Source organism: Aythya ferina (genome assembly GCF_964211825.1).
Source record: "Aythya ferina genome assembly, chromosome: 11".
NCBI classification, from domain to species: domain Eukaryota; kingdom Metazoa; phylum Chordata; class Aves; order Anseriformes; family Anatidae; genus Aythya; species Aythya ferina.
In genome coordinates, this window is record NC_140307.1 from 10482636 (window position 1) to 10508213 (window position 25578).

General features: G+C 38.7%; 1 protein-coding gene across 3 annotated transcripts; it reads right to left on the reverse strand.

Moving 5' to 3' along the window:
- Positions 1–1032: 1032 nt before the first annotated feature.
- Positions 1033–25187, reverse strand: GATM (glycine amidinotransferase). 3 transcript variants are annotated; one of them, XM_084532036.1, is made up of 11 exons: positions 24857–25187; positions 24646–24727; positions 14100–14215; positions 13088–13306; positions 7203–7398; positions 6255–6445; positions 5350–5487; positions 4940–5104; positions 4100–4163; positions 3868–3984; positions 1033–2023 (listed from the first exon to the last, which is right to left on the reverse strand). In XM_084532036.1, exons 5-11 carry the CDS (start codon positions 7297–7299, stop codon positions 1911–1913), a joined length of 885 nt encoding a protein of 294 aa, XP_084388162.1. In that variant the 5' UTR covers positions 7300–7398; positions 13088–13306; positions 14100–14215; positions 24646–24727; positions 24857–25187; the 3' UTR covers positions 1033–1910. The 3 variants fall into 3 exon arrangements, with proteins under 3 accessions (XP_084388162.1, XP_084388161.1, XP_084388160.1); XM_084532035.1 differs by having other exon boundaries at positions 14100–14218; XM_084532034.1 differs by lacking the exons at positions 14100–14215; positions 24646–24727; positions 24857–25187 and adding an exon at positions 13731–13834.
- Positions 25188–25578: the final 391 nt, after the last annotated feature.

Below are 25578 nucleotides of genomic sequence, written 5' to 3' on the forward strand. Positions count from 1 at the left end.
AAGGCCAACGGCATCCTGGCTTGTATTAGGAACAGCGTGACCAGCAGGGCTAGGGAGGTGATCGTCCCCCTGTACTCAGCTCTGGTGAGGCCGCACCTCGAGTACTGTGTTCAGTTTTGGGCCCCTCGCTACAAGAAGGACATCGAGGTGCTTGAGCGGGTGCAGAGAAGGGCGACGAAGCTGGTGAGGGGCCTGGAGAACAAGTCCTACGAGGAGCGGCTGAGGGAGCTGGGCTTGTTCAGCCTGGAGAAGAGGAGGCTCAGGGGCGACCTTATCGCTCTTTTTAGGTACCTCAAGGGAGGCTGTAGCGAGGTGGGGGTTGGCCTGTTCTCCCACGTGCCTGGTGACAGGACGAGGGGGAATGGGTTTAAGTTGAGCCAGGGGAGTTTTAGGCTAGATGTTAGGAAGAACTTCTTCACTGAAAGGGTTGTGAGGCACTGGAACAGGCTGCCCAGGGAAGTGGTGGAGTCACCATCCTTGGAAGTCTTCAAAAGACGTTTAGATGTAGAGCTTAGGGATATGGTTTAGTGGAGGGCTGTTAGCGTTAGGTTGGACTCGATGACCTTGAGGTCTCTTCCAACCTAGAAAATTCTGTGATTCTGTGATTCTGTGATCATCAACATATGAAGAAAACCTGCTTGGTCCCTTGCAGGTACTGGCAAAATACAATAATAGGGCTTTATATTTTGTTGATAACTTAGATGTGAGCATGTTATGCCTGACAGCTGATTTTGCAAGATCTTTTCTGTGTAGTTGCACTGTATTGTTTATTATCACAGTAGGGAGGAAGCTACTATTCCATACATCTATTGAGGGTACTCTCCCCCACCAGTCCCATTTCTGGGCAAAACACAAGCAACAACATGTTACGTGAACAATATAGGACAAGGATATCCTGCATTATGATGTTCCATGTTTTACAGAAAAAGCCACGTGTATTTTCTATTTCCAGCTGTATGCTGGATATTACAAGCACCTAGCCATCCAGACATGTCATGATTACTCCTTTTCAGAAGAAAGGCAACACAAACAGAGAAAGCAAAAAAGTTTATTAGCATAAAAAGTACATATTCAGTAATCAATACTCAAATCGCTGTATCTGCTACAGTTGAAGGAGGTTGTGTGAGCGGTAAAGGTGTCAGCTCTTTATTTTTCCTTTCCTCTTTTTTTTTAGTTACGTAAACAATTCACAGTAAAACCTGTAGATGCAGACTATTAGCTACCATTTGTACACTTTAAAAAGTTAAATAAAAGAACCAATTTCAGCAATACAAAAAGTAATATAAAAATGTGTTCAGATGCATGACAAATGCATTCGAAGAAAATGTAGACGGACATCACAAGTAAATGAAAATAATGTTTTAAAGTTAGATCATACTGGAAATTCTCTGAATATCTGTATGGCCCAACATGAAAAGCATTATAAAATTACTTGGTTCCATAAGAGATCTGTACAGTTGCATCTGTTTTAACTGCATTAAACACTAATATATTAGAACAATAAACCAATTAAAAGGAATAAGAAATGTTAATTCAAGTTTAACATTTCAAGCTGCCTATTTGATAGAGTATCAGACAGAGGTAGATGTCCAATGTTAGTGACCATACTCATCTAGCAAAAGCCTTTAGCTATCTTGTCAAGTTTTTACATTCAAAGCCAATGTGAAAGGGCTTCATAAATGAAGGATGTCTTTCAAAAAGCCAGCCAGAAAACCTGTATTGCTGATGGAAGTAGTTTCAATTATATTGCTTGAAGTGAAGAGTACCTAAGAATAAATCATTCTCTAGACCACTGTAAGGACACCACTGATCAAGCACTAACTAATTTCACTTTTGTTAAAATGACTGCATGAGCTTATTTCCTATGCTTATTTTAAAAGCTGAACTATAGCTGCCTAGTTGGCTCATGACTAGTCAAAATAAGATTGCAGGGTACCACGGCGGCGGATATCACATGTCCAGCAATGGAAACCACCTCCCAATGAATTGGCATGGCGAATACTCACTTTAATTGTAGAAATGCCTGCAAGAAACATACATTGCATACTTTTAAATGAAAATCTCAGATTCATGTGGTAAGCTTTGATCAGAACATTAGATAATCTTTTATCAGATCATATAAAGTATTTCCTACTCATTTGTTAAGAATTTCTTTCCCCCAAATTCTAGGCAAAGAACAAGCTAGGAACATAGCTGATTTGTTTATTCCAGCCATACCCTCAGGAATATACAGTACCTGGTACACAGCTGGTGTTTGATGTGTTATGACATGTCAGTTAAAAAGAAAATCATTTTCTTCAGCATGTGAAAAATTAGTTGAAATGCCACTATGATATGTGACCAAGGCACATTTACATAAATCTGTATAAGCATTTACAGTTCAGTCGCTGAATACACTCTTTCAAGTGCCTTTCAAGAAAAGCAGAATTGAAAGTACAGATCTCCAAGACTCTCTCTGAGAGGGGGAAGAAAAAGCTGTTATACTTATAACCTAGGTTAAGTTAAGCTTCCTCCCACTTCTTTTCAGCTCTGATTTTTCAGCTGTGGCTCAGCTTATGCAAAGTCCTGACAGATGGATTAGGATCAGAAGACTTTTCTGTTACGAAGTTTAACTTTTTCCTTTCTTCGTACTTTTGGGAGATCAAGAGCATTTCAGTAGAATCCACCATCTAGGTCAGAAATACTTTCATTCCCAGCAGACCCATCTCAGTCCTATGAACTTAGTGACTACAGAATTTTATGTAGAACTTGTACAGAATAAAGTTCAAGTGTGAAAGATGTGTCATGACTGGCATTAACAGCTGCATTTTCTAAGTATTTTAAAGTATTTATAAATACTCTGCTCCTTGATCATGTGGAGAATTAAACAACCTAACACTAGAAAGCTAGAGTTGTTCACTAACAGCTGTACACCGAGTCTTTTAAGAGTAGAATAAAATATTAGATTGCATGGTTCTCATCTGTGAACTGCCTCAGATTTGAGGGAAGCTTCAATCAAGTGCTCTCTTCCATGAACAAAGCAGCCTTTCTTCTAGGTTCACTGTTATCTTTCACCTTCAGTTCATTCTCTCTCATTAGTCTTCTGCTTCAGGGAGTATTCTTTCTTATTCTCCAATACAACGATCCCTCACTTTGCTTGATTTTTCCTTATTTACCGATCAGTCCTTCTAACCTGTTAACATTTGCATCACCATGTGCTTATCCTGCAGCAAGAGTCAGCTGGCTACAGCACGAAGCAAAAGTAGACTACCCTCCTACTGACCAGCTATGCCTGTAAGTAGATCTACTCAAATCCTTCTCTCCCGGCATGATGGGAACAGTTGGATTAACTGCATGAGTTCTACAAATTAAGTCTATTTTATTTGTCTTTTATTTGTCCAGGGAGCAGTGCATAAGACTTGGACTTTTATATTCAACAATAGCTATCCTGCCACTGCATGTCTAAAGGAGTTCTGCCCTATCTAAGGTTACATCTTGCAGGAGAAAGATTCTCCATAAGTGAGCAGAAATACCTCGGTTAAGTAGTCTTAGACAGTTTGAAGTATAAAGAGAAGGAAAATCTGAAGCATTTTGGCAGTATCACTCAGCAATATGTATACAATCCCTCTAACACAGACTTTGACACCAAACAGATAGTTTCACAATTACTACTCATACCTTCTTTTGTTTCAAGCTGTAGGTATGTCTTAAGCATTCAGGAGAGAAATCACTGAATGATTGTTAGTTATTAATTTGATTGTTTGAATACATTTCTCCAGTGTTGGTTCCTTTGACTACTATGAGTGAAGTCTCCACTCATCCTGATGCACGCAGTTGATCTCAAGATCATTTCACTTTAAGTATATGTTAAAATAAATTAGGACATACCCAGTTTTTCAAACATCTTCTGAATTGAAGTCTCATTGGCATCGACCATCACACGTTTCTCATCCAGCATTAGGACATTCATGGAGAGCCATTTAGAAGACATCCACAGTGGGTGATCTAAACACACAAGAATGAACCTGCTACAGTAAATGTAGACTTGGTAGCAATGTTGTCCCATGAGAACATACTTAAGAATATTATGGAATTATTAGAAAAGAAAGTATGAATATACCGTCTGGGATGAGTGGCACAGGGGGGTGAATCACTGTCCAGCCTGCTTTCTTGAAGAGATCAATCTGAAAAATAAATTTAGTTAGATTCTAAACAGGCTTCTTTAAGTATCACATTACGTCATCCAACCTATGCCACATTTTCTCAGGGTAGTTCAGTATATACAACACCCCCTTCCCTTGTGTTCCATCCACAAAACCAATTTTTGTACAAGCACATTTTGGAGACCTTTTCCAACTTAGCATACCACTAGCATAGTTCTACTGTTTTTCTTAGTATAAGCTAAGTATACAAAGATACATTAAAGATAAAGACGATATATACAGTTTAGAGCCCGTCAAGTGAAAATGATATTTGTAAGAATGTTAAATAAGTATTATATTTTAGTATTATTAATTTGTCTATAGGAATCACTGATATGAATTAGTGCCGTTTATAGAGACAAAACCAGCAAAAATACCACAAAGTTATTTCTGCATTGTGCTTCCTGAGAAGCTTAATATGCAGTCTATTTAACAAAGGAAAGAAAAATGTAGGCATTCTGTTGAATTTGTTTCTCTCATAATAACACAATTAAGTTAAAAATAAGAGGAGGATAATTTAGTTAAAGAGAATTGACTTTTCAACCTCATTGCCTGAATACTTGGAGGGGTTCTTTATTCATGTGTAACCACCAGAGGGAGATCTAGTTCTAAAAACTCAGTAAGCAACCCAGCCTGCCATTATTTTTAAGAAAAGCCCCTCTTCACCCTCACTTCAAATGATTTAAATGATCAGCAAGGATATCTGAATCATTTTAAATATCAAACACTTGATACTTTCTGCTTTGATGCAATCTTACCTGGTAGCAGGGACGGTCTGGGTTAGACAGCACAAGGCCAGGTCCAATGATATTGAACGTGGCATCAATGTGCATAGGGTTTGGATCCTTAAAGGATATCACATGCACTCTATAGTCTGGTGCAAGATGTCGTCTCATCCATTCAATGCCCATGTAATTAGTAACCTAAAAACAGAAACTTTCACTAGAGTATAAATGACATCCAAATTTTGTTTGTATAAGGTTTTATTTAAATAAATATTTAACAGCAAGATACTAGAAGTCTATGCCTCTAGTTAATATTTAACAGATAGTCTATAAATACCAACTTTTGTCAATACTAGCATTTTTATGGTGTTTGGAAATGTAAATATAAAAATATCAATCATCAAAGATAGATAACAACACTGTTGGAAGAAATCTTTGTTTACCTGACTCCTTTGTACAAAGATATCTCTTCCAGCTCTAATGAAGTCAGCAGCATCAAAGCATGGCTCAAATTCAGTAGTTACAAATTTTCCCTGAGCAGCCAGTTTGTGCCTGTCTTCAACAGAGCGGATGGGATAATCCTAATTCAGAAAGGAAATAACTTTAGGTTGGAGCTGGTAGGCAAAAGTTTTCAAACCATTTGCTACTGACGAGCATTTTGAAATGAAGAAAATATGTTTACATTGATAGCTAGTATGTTCTGTATGTTCCCTTGGAGTTGGTTTGGTTTTCTTACTTCTAAATGAGTAGAAAAAAAAAAAAAAAAAGTGTTATTACGGAATTTTAAATAAATAGATTTTCAATTACACTTAAGAACAGATAATGGTATAAGAGACGAGTTGTATCACAAAGTTGTTTGTCAGAGCTACTGTCTCAATAGTATACTGACTTGTGCACTGAAAGTGTTCATTACCAGTCACAGTTTAGATCTTTCACTGTTTCTTCAAGTAGCTTCCAAAATACAAGTCCTTCATGCAAAACAATAATTGTGATGTCTTTTTGGTGAAAAGAAATATACATAACTCTTTCCCACCTTCCTGATATATTCAGGAAATACTAATTCTTTGAAGTACTCTTTGTGATGACCTTCAAGCATTCTTTCCTCTTTAGCAATGTTAAGTTATAGTCAGTAATCAAAACAATTCAGAGCAGACGTGATTCCAATAGGCACAACTTCCTGTTTCTTATTACACAGGTGCACACTCAGTTTCACCTGGATAGACTGTAGAAAGTTTTCCAACACTAAAGAAAACACAAATTCACTTATTTTCCTCTGTCCCTTCCAATTTTGTGAAACAAATTTCTGGTTGAAATTATCAAAAGTTCTGAAGCAAAATGAGAATAATACCTTATCGTAGAGCTCATCTGCCATTGTGGGTTTGGGAGCAGTTGTCCATTTAGCACCACAGTTGAAGTACTCTTTAATTATTCGTCTATATGCTCTGTACTCAAAGAAACGAGCACGCCAAGCCATAGGCGCTTCAATAATTTCATTTCCCACCACCAGTAGGATGTCTCTTGGCATGGCAGCATACATACCTTAAAGGAAAAAGTACATGAATCTATGAAACAAATAGGCTTTTCTCAGATTGTTCAGGTTCTTCACTTTTTACCAACATTTTTAACATTAGTTTTCTATCTGAAAGACTTGCAAAGAGCATCTTCACAAAAGTCAGGAAAATAGCCCATAATGAGGCTCTTATTGACAGTCTTCAATTTTTCAAGGTGACATTTTCCATTCAAAATACTTGCAACAGTTTACTACAAAGCCTCATTCATAACAAGTTTACAGCTAGAAGGAAGCAATCCACAATCTACAAGTTTCCACGATCTGATTAATGGAAACTAACTATGTTTATGAACTATGCAGAAGACTTCTATAAGAGGTAGTAGGTTTTCCAAGTGGACCTCATTTTTTGTATGTAATCCTTTTAAATAGTAATAGCACGGAACAGGAATTTGACACAATGCAGAACTAGTCCCAGTAGGGTACATAAATAAGAAACAAGGACAAAAACCTAAAATGAACAACCAAAACCAGCTTTGTTATTATATTGCTAAGAATTTTCATAATTATTACCTGGTTCCCACTGAACTTCTACTAGTAAAAACTAACTTAAGAACACACTTGCCATGAAGGGAACATGGAGACCACAATTGGTACAAAGTTGAGTAGGATACACTGTCTCCAGACAGCCCCCCTCCAAGCAGGAAGTTAGACTAGATGTCAGCCAAAGTGTCTCAGACAAGAGAGCTAAACAGACTATACACCCTTCAACAACAGAATAGTATTTACCTGTAGATTCAAAATCAGGTGTTTTATACTTCACAGACCAGTCAATTGGATCAGGCCTCTTGACAATTACACCTTCTTGTTTCAAAATATTGCACATTTCCTCAATTTCAGCAATAGCTTTTTTTACATGGCCTTCGGGGAAATTCTGGCCTCCAAATTTCTGATAAAATCCCCAATACTTTTCATATGTGTTGGCCTAGGACAAAAGGACAAGCGACAAATAAGCATCATTTTTTTTGGCAAAGTGAAATAGATGTATAACATACAATTCATGTTCAGTTTCTTGTTCTTTCACCATCTCAACATTGCATTGTATAAGTTATAACATAGCACACCTTACATTTGATTCCTGCTCTAATTTGAGGAGTTGTTAAAAACTGTTAATGGCCTGCTGATCCTTCTAAAATGAAGGACTGGAGTGAGGCAGTGGAAGGAAGGCAGGAGATTCAAGACTTCAGATAAATGCTGCCACTTATTCACTGTCAAGGACCCCTATCCTAGAAGCACTCTGCTGTCTTTTTGTGGTTATTAATGGCTATTAATATTTATTTACTCTAGCTATTAATATTTATCACTGGCAAGGTTTTGCTCAGATGTTTTATGATGTGCATGTGTCCAGTTATTAAATATGTTTAAGTGCAGGTGTTAGACCAGTTGTGAATAGCTGATAGTGTCTTCACCAAATACACACAGCAACAGAATTAAGTTTCAGCTGTACATGCTGAGAAGACTCACTCAACTAGCACGCAGCTCCAGTACTGCTGACAGACTGTACACATAGCATGATGCCTGGGAAAAAGTCCTTTGATGAGCAGCAGAAAAAGAAAGGAGAAATCAATTCTGGAAAGGGGAGAAGTACACATTTCATTCCCATTTGCAAATCTAGTGTTTTGACTTTTAGATGGGATATTCAGGGCATTTTCTTTCCTCGTATTTTTGGATATGGATGGATCAGTAGCTTTAAATTCCTTGTTCCTACAGATGGAAATACTGCTACAAATAATGTAATAAATTATTTCTTTAGAAGTCTTTTCCCCTCTCTAGTCATAGCCCTATAGAAAGTCTCATTATTATCGAATCACAGACAAAACCCAAGACAGTCTATATAAACACCTCCTATTCACACTTCAGTGAGTATTTACTAGCTAGTGTTGCCAAGTGGCCGTGAAAAATTTGGTCCTTGTTATGCTAAACTTGTACAAACACACCAGTCATAAAGGAAACCCTATAGACACGTATTATTTAATAAGGCTAGCAAAAATTCACCTGTCTGTAATCACCTTGTTAAAACCTCACTTTGGTACTGTCACAGTAGTGGCATCGGGAATTGTAAAGCAGCTACAGATGATACGCCCTGTTTGCTAGAAGCGGCCATATTTCAGATAATGCAGAAGTCTAGAAAATGCAAGTGATAAATTCATCTTTCAGGGTTGGATTAAAACAAGTATAACACTTACAGGCCAAAATCCTCTGCTCCTGAAATCCTCTGACAGTCTTCTCAAATTAAAAAATAATAATAATAATTCGGAATTATGTTCTTGCATTCATGGTTGAAAAGAAAAAACAGATTTTCAAAACAGATTAGGCTGCTTCAGCAGCGTGTCTTTGGAAGCACTTCATTCAGATTTATAAGCTGTTGGAACCAGCAAGCTTTGATGGGTCTCTGGTAACACTAGCATGACAGATGAACACGTGCAAACATAGCCCTTCTGGAATGACAGCAGAAAGCATCAGAAACAGCGAAGAAAGAGGTCAGGACCTCCCTCTCCCAATTCTGCTCATTCAGACAGCATGACTGACAGCAACTGTACACAGGAAAACCTTGCCCTCCTGAAGATGAGGAAGACTCATGCAACTGCAGTCCTTACTGTCTCCCTGAGAGCATTGCTCTGGACAGAAACAATGCAGTGATGAACCCCCAACAACGAATGTTGCCAGTATGGTGTGTGAGTCCCAAGCAGGCAAGGCAATTCTGTGAACAGAGATCAGGGATGATGCCTTCAGCAATCTAGGCTATCCACTGCACTCTCTACTATTTCTGGTTATTTGCCCTCAAACTATAGAGGTAAGATAGAAAGGGGGAAAAAAAAAATCAACCTTTTAGACATTCTTAACATTTATATAGAGAGCCCAAGCAAAGGTCTCAGTATGGCCATGCTCCTCCACTACTGAAACATGTTCCCATCCTTCCTGGGGGAATTTATTCCTTCCCTGCCCCATGCCCAACTGCTACCCCTCTTCTCCCCCCAAGGTCTTGGGTGATTTGATCACCTCAGATTTGCCAGCTGTTCAGAAGTCACATGCAGATCATATGAACTGCCTAGCATTCCCATGGACTCCTGTTCTGCTAATGAGACAAATTTGTCCTAAGGAGTAAAGCTAGTTATTTTCAGAGTCACCCATGTTATATTTGAATCTCATTAATTCCTAAGAGGTATAGCTCTCCTCTACTACTGCTCCTATTTCTCAAATGTGAAAAATGACACTTGTGGTGCCCTGATCTGATAGCGCAATCTTAAAATTATGACAAAGTGAAACACCATAACACCACTCCTATTCTATACTATAACAACACTCATATTCTGAATAGAAGGGCAAGAAACTCTGTGACTGGGACATCTATTTTGTACTAATTCAGGGTTGAGATTTCAGGCCCCTTTGACCACATACTTACATACCTGCAACTTATTTCAGACTTCTCAAAAACTGCCATGGCCAGGAAATAGAAATGAGCTTTAAATAATATTCTCAATGCACTTTATGAGCTATAATCTGAAAGTACATGAAAAACTGTAGTGGTATTTGGGAGGATGGGGGAGAAGCAACATTATCTTTCCAAAAGAAAGTCAAGAATGTGCTGTAAGAAAAAGATTATCTTTAAGAAAAAGGATAATCACTCCCTACAGTTGATATATATTTAAAACATTTATAGTGAGGAAATAACTAACGTTATCAATATTAATGCTCTCTAGCTGTACCTTAAAGTTAGCTTCTCACTGAAGATATAATGATCTATTGTAATATCTCTTCATCAAAAACGCATTATTTAAAAAATATACTGAAAAATTGTTGTGAAGTACAAAGCCATAAAGCTCAACTCTTTGACTAAATGTCAGCTGTTTCAGAAGAATACAGCCGAATAGTGAGACTTGATCAATGTGCTAATTCAAAAGAGGGCATCTTCCTAACTGATGGAATGCTAGATAAAATTTCCTATGTTTTTTCCAAATAGTGCATTTCCCTTTACGTAACCTACACATGCCATTTCAAGCTCCCAAAAGGATAAGCAATAAAAAAAGCTGTCAAACATGTCAGCTTATTAAAATTCCTCAGATATTTAGAGTTTCCTATTCAATTCATTGATACCTCCTCCTCATGCCAAGCGCATCATTTCTACATCACAGGAAAAAGGCTTTTGTTGTACTTTGAGATGTGCTTTTGGTATACACAAGACCTGAACGCATCCATACTTCCTGCACTTAAGTATTTCATACATAAACATGCTTACAGTTTTAAAACACAACTTAGAAGTACCTCAAAAGCCAGTATTTACAAAAACAGCATTATGATTTGAGACGTTTTTCAGGTAAAACAGTTTAGTTTTTCCTCTATACAATTCAAAGTTGATAAATTCAAACTGCAAGTTTTGTAACTGATAACCCTCATTCAGACTTGGCAGAAGCCGTGTGATATACAGCAGCCCTAATATTGCCATTTACAGGAACATAATAGGGAAATAGATTCTTTTTTACCACCCCTACCTTTCAGACACATGGCAGAGGTCTGAATAACATCCAGATCTATTAAGATCTTTTGCTATAGGCAAGGTAGGATTTAGAACATTGCTTGGATTTTTCAACAATGTCCACAAGGTAGAATTACCATAACAATTTTTACAGTACAATTAAGGCAAAAGCAGAGAAAACTAGAAAAAATAAATAACATCTCAACGAGCACACTCTATTCCTGTTACCTATTTTGGCCAATGTATTCATCAGACAGTTTACATAGGCAGTTTACATAAAGAAAAGCTAAAAGTAAAGCTTGCTTTAACCCCCAGATAGCAGGTCTTCAAATTTCAGAGTTAATTCTATACTTTGACACTCCTCATTAAGCTTTTAATATCGCATAGAACAATAGCCCTGAGTGACTTGAGCCCATTTGATTAGTTAGGGTTTAATAGACACTAGAACAAGGCTAAGAGTAAAGTATGTGATATTTCAGCAAGTTAGACATTTGAAAGAATATTTTTTTTCTGATATTAAAGCCCTTGGTCATTACTTGAGAACATAATTTTGCTCCAATGTGATGTTAGAATGTAACAAAGATAGCAGTTGGGTTTTCTCCATTCTCTTTCTGTCCATTCCTTGTGCCAGTTTTAAGTACATAAACGCACACACACATATTTTAGAGTAGAAATCCCAGTCCTCATTAGCTTGTTTTTCTGAAGCTGCCAGAATTTCTCTGGAGTGTCTGGAACGGGATTCCAGAGGTTGGTAAGTGAGTTGAAGCTTTCAAGGAGTCTTTTACAAGTCATAATGAAGTCAGTGGCAAATTTTCATTGAGCTACTGGGGCCAAGGTATCATCTCAAATATCCCAGTGTATGTCAAAGGATTACTCTTCTGTCTGGAGATTAGAACCACCAGGCTGCAGTAATTCATTCAAACTCCTTCAAACACTTTTGGCCAGAATCATAGCCCGAGTTTTAAAGAAAAATATACAAAGGTAAAATGGGCTGGAGGACAAAGAATTTATTTCCACAAGTACATCCAAAGCTTCCTTTAAACTACCATTTCCAGCACTTTAAACATCTTTTCAGTATCATCTGTCCTAAGCAATAAGAGAAGAATTTCTCTGTCTGTGTGCGTGCATCTGTGTCATATCTCCTCCCCCTTTTAACACTGAGGTCTTCAGTCAATTTTGTCAAGATAGCCTGTAAAATTTTACTAAGGTCTCTCCAGCAGCTGTGTTATGCCAGCTCATTTTGCTGGGATAGCCATGCATTGCATGTCCCTCCTCTAAGGCAGCAATGTGACATCATGCTGTATCTATAATGTGACACTGGAAGAGAAAAACTCAGGCTTATCCCCAGGAATGCAGGTAACAACACATGTTCAGCACTTTAAAGTCCAGCTAAAGTTCACAAAAAGAGTTCAGAGCAAGCCCAGCATTTGAGCATTTCTCTTGAACTAGAGAATGAAAGCTTCTGCTTAGTTTAAAACCATTCAAGAGTCTAATTTTTCTGTGTAAAGCTTTTCTTAAAGACACATAAGAAAAAAAGCAAGGCTGAAATACAAGATTTTAAAGAGCAAAGAAACATAGATTTAAGTTACTGTTATAGTTTTATGCACACATACAAAAAAAAAAAAAAAACAAAAAAAAAAAAACAGGTGAGTACCTACAATACTTACTATAGCACATGGGATTTCCAACGAGCTATTTAAAACCTCAGTCCTACAGCTACAGACACTAATCTCTCTCAGACCATTAAGTAGACAGCTATACTTCCTTTTCCTTCAAGTTGTAACCCTACTTGGTTTCAAGCCCCAGCTCACCAATTATATCAATCCTGCCACCTATCTCAAATGCTACAATGCATGTAGCCTGATAGTGTCTGGACTATATTACTAGATAATGCTGTACATATTAAAGACTGTCTCTACTACGTAGTGACTTCAGTTAAAAATTAAATCAGTTGAAGGCGGGAACCAAAAGCATAACCCCCACCAATACAGCTGAGCTGTAAAATTCCAGAGATGTAAACAACTAACATTAAAGAAGAACTTTCATGGGTAAATACTATACCTTGTGCACTGCAAAGCTTAAGTTGCATATATAGAAACTGCACTACTTTCCATTTAAAGTTGTTGTTTTTCTTGTTTACCTTAACCTCCACAGAAAAAGGAGGAACACAAGCATTTTCAGCTCTTCCCACAATGACTTCTTCCAGTGGGTCCCATTCATTGTATGAACAAACAGGACAGTCCTTAGGCACAGAGTTTGTAGCCTTATTGTCATCAGCAGCACAGGTGTTCTGGGAGGCCGTAGCTGCCTGGGTGCTCTGGAAAGTTCGCTGCACCCATCCTGTAAAGACTCTTCCAAGCTTAAAATAGAAATAAAAATAACGTTTCCCTTACAGAAGGCAAAAAGTAACAGTTCAGAAGCCCACAAGTGCCTTACCCCGTAACCCTAAAACAAGCATTATGTGGAACATTAACAGTAACACACTGTTTATTAGAGGCATTCTAATTTATTCGTGGCATAGTATATGCTTAAAAGACAATTTGCCTTCTAAAATACATTCTGTCTGGAGGAATAACGGCATGGGAGAACAAAACTGACAGCGATGACTGATGTCACTGAACTCAGCGTTGCTGAACGGGGAGGATGCCCATGTGAGCCCCTGCCACGGAAACCAGTACCGTGCCCACACTCGGGGCTCATCCCTGCGTGCCCGCGGCCACCCCAACCCCGTCGGAGCGACCCCGGCCCCGCCGAGCGTGGCGGCGGATCAGCACGGCACCAACCCGCGAGCCGATGAAATGCGCCGCTTCGGCTCCGCGGCTCCCCCCGCGCAAGCACCGCACTCGCAGCATCTCTCCGGGGGCTGCCCAGCTCCGCGCCGTGCCGCACCGCCCTGCCCGCGCTTTTACTGCGCCGGGACACGCCCCCGGACACGCCCCCTGCCATATATGGCCTGCCCCGAGGGCGCGCCCTTAGGGCCGAGCCCGCGCTGCCCGGGAGCGGGGAGATCAGGAGCAGGGGGTGCAGGGGGGGAACAGGGAACAGGGAGCTGCAGGAGCCCTCGGGCCCGAAAGCCGGCCCAGGGAGACGTGGACGTGGTCTGCCCAGATGAGGCAATCCTCAAAGCCGGCTGACAGCTGCTTTCGACATACCTCGGTCCCACCTCTGCGAGTGACTCTCCAGCAGCGAGATTTAAAGCTCTTCTCTAAGAAGCGCGCTGAGGTCCATCATAGCTGCTTCTAGTCATCAGATGTGTTCTTCATTAAACCTGCTGCAGACAACAGGGATTCAATTTTACAAAACAAACCAGTAATTCATTGCTTAACAAATCAAAGTTTTAAACAACAATCTAAAGATTTTGTGATTCTCCAAAAAATAATAATTTGAAGGGGTGTTTCAATAAAATCCCAACCAATTTCTAATTCTGGCTTCTTCAAGTGCATATTGTGATACAAAATTCATCTTGAAATGAAAGCCTAAAATGCTTAGCTCCTGGTAGCCTTCTTTTTCCCAAGCAAAATCACTCAGTGATAGTATTACCAGAAAGAGACATATCTTCTAAAATACTTCTGCAATAAGAAACGTGCTTGCTACCAGCTCTACTCTTACCTAGTAATAGAAACATTGGTAATAATTACCTAATACACGTAGTTCTGCATTTTCTCAACTTTGCACATAAGTTCACTTTTAATTTTGCCTTACAAAAGTAAAAGACAACATAGGAAAAAATAGTTCTACCTGAGATATTTTTGTTTAAAATAGTAGAGGTCTAGATCTTTCTTTTAACCCTATTGTTTTTGCTTCTGCCTTTATCACCAATGCTGTGCCATTCATTCAACTTTACTCAATCCTCTTTCAGTTAATACTTTGTTTTTCAGTGCTAGTGCTTCAGGGCATGACCATGAATAGACATGATATTTAGCATCACTTCTATATATACGTGAGACCACAAGCAGTGCTAATGAACTCAGCAGACATATCTATAGCAGGGAGAAGGTAAACATCAGTACTACTAATGTATATTAAAAATACAGTCGTAGCACAGAGCAAAACAACTACAGTGTTAACACGCCTTAGATACAAGAGTAAGCAAGTTTTACTCTACTGGGTAATTAATAAATCAACAGTTTGCCTTTCTGGCACAGATAAACACTGCAGCTTCCCAGGAGAAATAGGACAGTACAGTTTCTCTCATCATGAATTTACATACTTTTGGGAGAAAAGTTAATTATTTTAGCTGTTACAATATCAGACATGTTTTGTCCTGTTTCAAATGACAGCAGAACTTTTTCACATCTTTGTTTGTTAAGACTCAGGTGTAATACAGTTGCCTTAAAACTATATCTCTTTGTATTGAATGTTTCCTTGTATCAAAAAGCTTATTCTTCTTAGTTTCAAAAGGGATTTTTCTTGATGCTACTTACTTTCTAGTTACCTTTTTTTGCCACGTATTTAATAATAATATATTTAAAAATTTATTTTAGTTCTACTCATATGCTTTTTGTTTGATTCAGTTGATTTTTCTAAGGTCACTCTACTCACATTGACCTTCTAAAAGAATTAATCATTGGCTTGAGTCTAAATCCAAAGGTCTTGCTTCTTTTCCTGTCCTTCTCAACTTATCAGCTAGTTTTGGACCTTTGGATCATTCTTTCTCAACTCAGTTTACATAGTTTTTCTGACTCTGCACAATACTTCTTTTCCTACTTACTACATATATTTGATACTATATAGGGTCCCTAAAATTGTTGCCACCATCATTACCATGGGCTTTGCGCTGAGTGCCTTGTCATTTATTTTCCTGCTGGACTGCATTTTTTCTGCTCACATGTTTTCAGTGAAAACATTCTTTCCCATATCTCAAAAGGATGTTTCTTCCTGTCTTAGGTATATTTCCTTCTGGCCATAAGCCAATCTTCACTGGAGTACAGTCAAAGCAGGTAACCTTTCCTTCTCCTAACTGGCATATATTTTGTCTGACGTTGAAACCTTTATTCATGCTTCATTAGCATTTTCCTTCCAGCCTTCGCTGAGGGACGGTCATTTGACCCCCAGGTTGCCCTCGCTTGGGCCTTGATATTTGTAACAATTGCAATGCACCACTCATCTAAAATGCAACCTAGTGGTATCCTTATGCTTCTTTCATCACTTGACCACCTACTGTGTCACTCAAAAAAAGTCCAAGATGTCTCCTTAAAGTAGCCCCTCACATTTCTCTGCACACCTCCTCTTATGGGTAAGGACTACCCAATATAGGCTTCATATGGTTCACATTCGTGGTGTTTGAGAAGTGTCACTCTTTTGCATCAACATGAGAGTCCTCTTATTTTTCTACGCTAGGTAGCTCTTTTTATCTTCCTGCTCCTCCTCCACAAGAAGGGCTTTATTCAACAATGTAAGTTTTAACAGTGACATAAGTCACGGAGAACGACAGTAACAATTATTCAAATGTAAATAAAGCTGATTTCATTCATTCAAATACCAGAAAGTTACTTAAATTTGGGCAAGTCATTTGTTACCCAAATGAAATTCTAGAATCTCTCAATATTGCATGAGTCTGGGTTTATCTGCATTTATTTTTGCGTTCTTTCAGGGTTTAATTGGACATATGGTTTACTAAGCAAGTGCTGAGCTCTTTGGATCAAAAAGTTCATTATAGGGCTGTATGATTTTTTGGGGTAATATTCTATCCATCAGTTTTGAATGACAAAGTGCCTTGCAAGCTTATATACAACCATATCATTCTGACAACTATGCAATCCGTTTAAAGCAATGTGGTTCCAATTAGCAGCAATATTCTGTCCCAAACACTAGTGTTAACAAAGATCAATGTAAGCTTAGCTACCTTTTAGTATAGTATCTGGTCTCAGACTCATGTATCTTTTTTTCCCCCCCCCCCCCTAATATATATCTATTAGAAAAACAAAAGTATCAAGAGGTACTACAACTGTTTAAATGTGAATTTCCATCTGGTCAGGAATTGACATCCCACCTTTCAGAGCATCTGTTGTTGTCTGGAGTTGTAAAGTGGTATAGCAACGTGCCTGAAGCACTTGAGGGACATGATTCTTAAGGTTAAAAAACAGCTTATCCTGTCTTACCAGTATTTCTGCTCTATAACTGATTACAATGTTTTTGTAGAGGAAGTCTGGTCTGAGCTGGTCTCCACATTTGCATATATTCAATAGTTGTAACTTATGATATCTCTATTCAACAATAAAATTGTGAGAGATTTCAGTTCCTTGTGCCTTGTCAAGGATACTGCTTACTAAATTCCAGCAGAATATGACCACAAGAAGAGAATTTGGCACTGCAAATCTTATCTGTTAGCTAACAGGAACAACACAGAAGAATCCAACATGCTTCTTAGAAAGCAAGTTTCAAAATTCCAGAAGTTCAGAAATCTGGATTGCTAGAATTAGGAAGAACAGTTGCATCTGAAAATATTTAAACTACATATTATTTTTTCCCTTTTAAGCTCATAATATAGTTGTCAATTCTAAGAAAGAAGTCTAAAAACAGTTGAAATATTGTTAGACATTATTAAAACAACTTAATATATTTCACTTTAACTTGTGACCTGTAATAAAAGATGAAAATCAATGTACTACATTAAAAATCCTTTGAAGGAAATCTCATTGTGTGTAATTAAATAACATAAAATCTTGTTCTATCATTCTTCACATGCGATAGAAAGATATAATAAGATTTAATCTCTTACCTGACCAAACAAGCTACGTTTGTCATATGTAAAATGGTAGGAAATTCTTTCTCCCAGCTTTACCCACACCAATTTAATCTTTAAACTTGATGAGAAACTTCACATGACTTCTGCCTATTTTATTGCTTATAGTTACTAAAGGGCAAATCCTCTAGTTTTGTGGTGGTTTTTTTTTGTTTGTTTTTTTTTTTTTTTTAGTGAAACAGGTGTTGGAATTGAGTGCACCCTCAGCAAGTTTGCGAGAGACACCAAACTGAATGGTGTGTTGGATACAAGAGGAGGAAGGGAGGCCATCCAGAGGCACCTGCTCAGGCTTGAGAAGTGGGCCCACGTGAACCTCCTCAAGTTCAGCGAGGCCAAGTACAAGGTCCTGCACCTGTGCTGGGGCAATCCCAAATAGCAGCACAGACTCGGGGATGAACAGATTGAGAGCAGCCATGTAGAGAAGGACTTGAGGGCACTGGTGGATGAGAAGCTGGACATGAGCCAGCAGTACATGCTTGCAGACCAGAAAACCAATCAAATCCTGGGCTGCATAAAAAGCAGCATGACCAGCAGGTCAAGGGAGGTGATTTTTCCCCTTCTACTCTGCCCTGGTGAGACCCCCACCTGGAGCACTGCCTTCAGCTCTGAGGCACCCAGCACAAGAAAGACAGGGACCTGTTAGAGTGGGTCCAGAAGAGGGTCACAAAAATTATCAGAGGAGCACCTGGTCTACAAAGAAATGCTGAGAGCTGGGGTGGTTTAGCCTGGGGAAGAGAAGGCTCCAGGGACACCTTATTGCAGCCTTTCAATACTCAAAGGGAGCTTATAAGAAGGATGGAGACGACTTTTTACTAGGGCAATAAGACAAGGAGTAATGGTTTTAAACCAAAAGAGTCTAAATCAGATTAGATATAAGGAAGAAATTCTTCACTCAGAGGATGGTGAGACACTGTAACAGTATGTCCAGAGAAGCTTTGGTACTTCATCCCCTGGAAGTGTTCAAGGCCAGATTGGATAGGGTTTTGAGCAACCTGATCTAGTGAAAATTGTCCCTGCCAATAGCAGGGGGTTGAGTATTTAGTTTTTAATGGTTCCTTCCAACTGAAATAATTCTATGTGTACACCCAAACCCTATGCACACACTCAAATAATCATATAACCTTAAGTTCTTAGGCAGCAAGACTGAAAATTTCATTATCTTTAAGATATCAAAAGGGGGAAAAAATCTCTTGCTTGAAAATGAGTGCACTATGTAGATGTTTCATGTTAGAAATTTAGGTAGTAATAAATCACGCTTTTCTAAGATTCCTAGCACACTGGCATGATTCAGTTCTTAGTGTATTTTTCTATTTATGCAAACATTGCTCCTTGTATTTCTTTGTGTTAAAATGCCTCAAGTTGCATTCCAAAATACTATTAAATCACATATACAATCAAAATGCATATCAACATATGTGCATCAGAAGAACATATCAATATAAATACATATTGCACTAAATCTCAATCATGTCTGATACTTTAGGAAATCATTTAACTCTTTTTTAGGGGAAACAAGATAGTACTGTAATACTGGAGGGCTGTGAAGAAACACCCAGAACAAAGCCCAGCAACTTCACAAAGGAAACAGCAGAGGTAATAGAGGCACATATATGTGAAGGGCAGGACACCAGCCAACAAGGAGATAGAAGTTGCAATTAAATAGCAAACAATGACAGAGTTCGGGTGAGATAATCATTAGACAAATTTTTGGCTTAGAGCTAGTCCAAAAGAAGTTTTGAAATTTGAGCAAATAAAATAGTCCTTGTTCACTGAATCCAGCCGAGTTCAAGATAGGACTTTCTACTGTCCTACCAGCTACTCACAAGTCGTGATACATCACAGAAATGATTGCCTTACTAGTTCGATTAGTTTCCTAGTAGAGCCTACAGAAATGCACATTCTGACTAACTACACTGTATGTGCACGTAAACATGAGTACAAATATACATATGTAAATATCTGTTTTAATTTTAGAGGTCACGTTTCTATTATAGGAAGGTGACAGTGCTAAAGAAAGTTCTATGAAGGCAAGGGATTTAGCGATCATAATCCATGACATTTTACTCTCTGTCATTTCCAGAGATATTGCAGTGCTGACTACTGAAAAATGCAGAAGGTTCATGCAGCAAAAGGCACATCGCTTGGTCAGATAGATTTCGTTCAGACCACTATTGCCATGAATACAGTAACACGATCTGCCAACATGTTCTAGGATCAGTACTGTGACAATACTTTCTGTCCAGGCTGCCAATTGAACCACATGGCTCTACAACATTTGAAATCTCATTAATCTCAGTCATATGGTCTTTGACATCCCCTGTGTTGCATTAGCATGTAAAGTTTCAAGACTGCTTTACATTTTGTCTTGAAGAATATTTATAGAAATTACTAGTAGAACTTTGCAATGCCCCTAAAATAACAACTGCAGCCAGTTTTCTTTTCCCTCCCCGTGGAGTTAAAATTGTAGCCATGTCACATTGTACCTCTGAATAACAATTTCAAAAATTCTGGTTCCTTCAACCACTGTGTGAGTGGCAACTGCAAGTAAACTACTTGGCCTCTTAATGCAAAGAAGGTTTGCATGGTTTTTGTGTCAATACCTAGCGTTTGCTTCACCTGTTTTATTTCTTGGATCAGTGAGAAAGCATCAGCCCTCCAGCAACCTCATCCATCTGAAGCTTCAAGGAGAGAACAGCTTCATGCATCAAAGCTGTTAGACTTCTATTTATTTTAGGAAGACTGCTACAAAAAACATCTTTCCTCCTCTTCACCTTTCCACACTGAAACAGAGAATGCCTTGAAGAGACTCTCTGACAAAAGAGAGTGGTTTATTAAGCCACAGAACCTCAGCATTTTTTTGAGCTTTAAATATTCTCTTTGACAGATGTGTACTGACTCAAGCATTATGTTATAGTGTATGCATGCAGTTTATTCCTGTGAAAGAGGCTGAAGAATCCCCGGACTAAACAAGACCATGGATCTCATCTGTTCAGTTTGCCATAGCTCAGTAACTAAGGCTGTGAGAATAAAGCTTCTTTTCACCCCATCCCTTTTCAAAGAAAACACATTTCTTTGATAAGTATATTCCATCACTCAATGCTCTTTTTTGGCAGCAGCCGTGACTAATGCTCAAACTGTAATGCCCCTTAAAAGTCTGTCAAGTATAATCTTGAATAGTGATTTCATAAATTCATTGTGATTTATGCACTGAATCTGATTCAAGCCTAAATTTTGTGGTTCAAAAACAACACTGGATTTGGACACATGGCTGCTATCTACCCTTCTATCATAAAAGAAAAAAAAAAAAAAAAGTAAAGGCAAAATTTGTTGAAAAGGGGTAATTTTAAATTCTTCTGAGGACAAGGCTCAGCTAAGTTATCTGCTTAATCCTTACCCTTTCATCTCCTCTTGCCCACTTCAGTTTTTGACAGCTGATAAGCTCTCAGCAGCAAAGAGGAGGGAGCAGGTAGCGTGCACACCATCACTCGTATACCCCTACTAACATCACTATCTGAACTCTGAACCAATTTCTGCTGACTGAGCTCTCGAAGGAGCTTGGCTTTGCATCTGTAATGAACTAAGAGAATCCTAAATCTATTTATGGGATGGAAACGTTTCCTCAACTCCACAAAAGAACATTGAGCAAGACTCCCTTTGGGGTTTCTGTATTAGGAGACAAGATAATTCCTGAGCTTTGACAGCTCCCTTCCCTGATCTTAAAGAGCACATCTGCTCTGCTGAATTCTAACCATCTCTGTCCAGGGAGGATAAGGATGGGCTCAGTACCAAGAATTCAGCTACCATCCAGTGCCAGGAATCTCTCACATGTCATCGTAGAACATTACAATTTGATTCCTAGAATTTCATACCAGTTGCTTTTAACACATCTACAACAGAAAGATGAGTTGCACTATGAATCAGAGAGCTTCACCTTCAGCCAGCTGTAACTGAGCAGAGAGCTGCGTGTGAGCTGGTATCTCAACAGAAAATAGTTCTCTGTTCAGTAAATAGTTCATAGCTTAGAAGTAAACATGGCACTGTAAGAAGATTTGGTGGAAAGATTCTTACCAAAACAAGTTCTTAGTTGCGAAATGACTATTTCTTGAAATGATAAAGTTTCATTAAGAGTTTTTAGATCCAATATACCTAGGTAAAACATATGAAAGGTTCCTTTCTCTTCTTCCACTTCCTGCTCCAGTTTTCCATGCAGGCCTCTGGGAAGACAGATACTCATAGCCTGCCATGAGTGCTACATGTGTGCTACAAGCCTTCTGGCTTTGCTGCAGGATCATCTCCAACAAGAGCTGCTGTGCTTATACTGTTAGAAATCTATGTGTGGCACATAAATCTGGACACTCTATATGGTTTTGTCTAATGAGTCATTCCATGTTTATTCACAGCCAGGTTGCACCTTCTTTACCTTTTAATAGTAATTTTGTTAACACAAAGGAACATAAAAAAACTTGGGACAGTGCAACAAAGCAAAGGTACCCTGCAACATACACTCACTTGGAAAAGCTTTTTGGAAACTGGTGATTGCAAAGTATTTCAGTGAACAGAGGCACCAAATTAGCTGCAGTGCTGACCAGCAACTCAGCTCACCTAGCTGATCTACTAGAAATCCTGATGCATTACAAATTTGTAAGCATCATCCATCAGAAGTGGGGAAAGATCTGGAAAAATACCAATAAACTGCTGATGTTAGCACAGTTTAAGCGGTGCCAGCGCATGTATTTCACTGACCCTCATCTCCTGAACTTCTGCCAGGCTGCGAGGCCAAAAACGGAATGGCTCGAACTTTGCCATGGATAGATTCACTGATTTATCTCTCCATATACTATGAGCTTGGTTGTTGCATTTATTTATTTTTTTTTTCCTGGTTAATAGGATCAGTTGCACCTTGCAACTCATATAGAAGAGGGAAGGGAACAGAAGGAGAATTTGAGACACTGCATGTAGGGAAGGAGATCAAGCTGCCGCTTATCGTCTCCTCGTTACCTCCTTTTCATTGTTCCTAGTACTAATATGACCCTTGATGAGCCAATTCTACTCTGTGAGTCAGCAGGGAACTCACCCAGCAAAATATATTCTGCTGGTTTACTGAGCTGAATTGGTTACTGAAGGGTCAGAAGAGCACTGGAACTGCAATAAGGGAGGGAGAGGTAGAAGGCCACATAAGGATGAGAGGGAAACAGAATCACCCCTTTTAGCCGCACCAATGAATTAGATCAGGTCAAGCTGTCTCATCTAATTGCAGCCTCAAAGAAACACTGAGCTAATACTGCAAATAAACCCTTAAAAGCAACTGAGAATTTGAACATGTATCAGGTAGGCATTTTGGAAACTGAGATAGATTTCAGCTTAGCAGTCCTGAAAAATATCCCATTGGGAGGGTCAGGTGAAGCAGACAAAAGAACAAACCCCAGCTATCCTATTACACGGACTCACTCAAACCACAAGTTTTCCACTCCGAACCCATCTCCAAATAAATAAATAAATAAATAAATAAATAAAGGAAAGCTGCAGCCTGGTGCATACAGCGTGCTGGGCTTTCCCATGATTCCTGTCCCTTAATTAGCAGGGCAGTGATCTTGAATCCCAATTTAATACAATGTTCCAGCTACTTTTTACCATCTGGTGACATCTTGTGGACAAAACCAAGATACCCCTGCCTGCTGCCTAACCCGCCAAAGCCACGAGTTCCTGAACCTGCAGAGTGGAAGTCTCTTTCCCAAGTCCCAGGACCTCTGTAGCATTCTCTACGGTTTTTTGTTGTTGTTTCTTTCTTTTTTTTCCCTTAGTGTTCTATGGATAGTGCAAACAAGCACTGTATCAACAAACCCTGTACAAAGAACTGAATACAGAGGTATTAAAAAAACAAATACGAGAGTAGAGCACAGAAACTGAGAAATGAGGAGAGTAATGAACTAATTCCTTGAGCTATGTTTTCTACTAATAAACATATCATTTCTATTTTCTAAAGCTGAGGATAATCAACTGTTGAGCAATTAAGGTTTGATAGTTAAAGTCAAAGGGAACCTACAAACTGCTTGCGACAGTAGCAGGAGAAAGCACCACATAAGCAAAGATCTTTGTACACCCCAAAATACTAAGTGGCTAACCCTTCCAGTATGCTTGTGTGTCATTGACAGAGGCTAGAAGGAAGAACCCAGCTCAAGATTAAGTTCAGACACTAAGAAATGGAACAGGTTAGTAATACTTCATAAAATTATTATTTTGGAACCTCCATTTTGAAATATTTGCACATTCTTTATGAACAATATAAAATTATTTTCTCATATTTCATTAACTGTGTATGTCACCTGCAGAGGTGTAATTTTTATTAATCTAGCATGAAAACTTTGTATGAAAGATTATTCACTGCTCTTAACTTCAAAGCCCTTAATTTCTGCAGCCATTCTAGGAAACTTAATATTTAAACTTATCAACAATCTATTTCTCTACCTTAGTATATTTTTAAATAATTGAATGCAAGCGATCAGCTGACGTTTGTGGCTTTCCCAGCTTATTTCTTACATTTACTCCGAAATTACTTTCTAAAAAACTATTCCAGAACAACTTTCCATCGAGATATACTTATTTCAGAACATTAATTTCTAAACAAAGATTTATTCCAAAATATCTGTAGCCCTGTAAAGTCACCCCCTATCTTATATCACAATAATACATACCAAAGATGTAACACCCGTGTACTTGGAAGGAAAAACAATTTCATATCTTCCTAGTCAAAAAAATCATACCTCATCAAGAATAACCACCTATCCAATAGAAAATAGAATAATCTTCTCCTTAGAAGTTCTGATACATGATTACCCTCAGCGAAGATGATGAGCATTTTGACAGTAACTTCAAAGGAAACAATCGAGCCAGTGTCCTCTAACATTGGTAATCACTGAGCATTATTATTATTTTTATTAAAAACAGCAACTCACCAATAGGTAGCAATCTGCCATCCTGCCTTTTTAATCTGCTACCTCTGGACACCTACATTCACCAGTGTAAGTGGATGTTATGCTGAAAACAAAAGTAGATTAGGTAGATTAGGTAGATTTAGGTAAAAGTAGATTAATTAGACTCATAATGTTGGAACAATATTATAACTATATAACAAGAAATACATTTCCTTTTGAATTATGCTGGCACCTTGAAATGCCATTCCATAGAGGCTATTGTTGCAGAGAAAAGAAAGTTCCATGAAAATCAGCCGTCATGGAGATATTGTGAAAGGATATCTGTGTTTCAAGGGCTTCCACAAAACATTAGAAGAATGAAAGCTGGAAAGAACAAGACTGCAGAGGGAAGCATACACGGGAAATCAAAAACTCATTAACAGAGCACCCATTGAAGCTGCAGTGATCAGCTGCAAGCAGCCTCTTGTCTCCACACAGACTGACTGAGGGGTCTCTGCAGAGGTGCCTGGGCAGCATCAAACACTGCCAAGAGGCCTTCTGCAGCGCCTGACCCAGGGGCAACAGGCAGCACAGCCAGCACCGCTGACTGCCTGCAGTGGGTGAGGCCCTTGACCACTTTCTGGCACAGCCTCAGGCACACATGCTTCTTGTAACACTAAACACGTGTTAACTAGTCACAGGAGACTCTGTCAGCTTTCTAGAATAAGTCTAGATTTGCAGTAGCTAATTGGAAAAAAAAAAAGGGTGGGGAGGTTATTAAATAGGGTTTACTGACCTATGAAACTAGCAAACAAGTCAACAAAAAAGCACTTCTTGTCTTTAGGCTAACAGTATCTAAACTGATACTTGGACTGGTAAACTAAGATTCCTGGAACAGCAATTCCCCCACAAAAAATATTTAAAAACCAGGAAAACACCAAACACTTAAAACCCATGTCATGTGTGTGGCACATT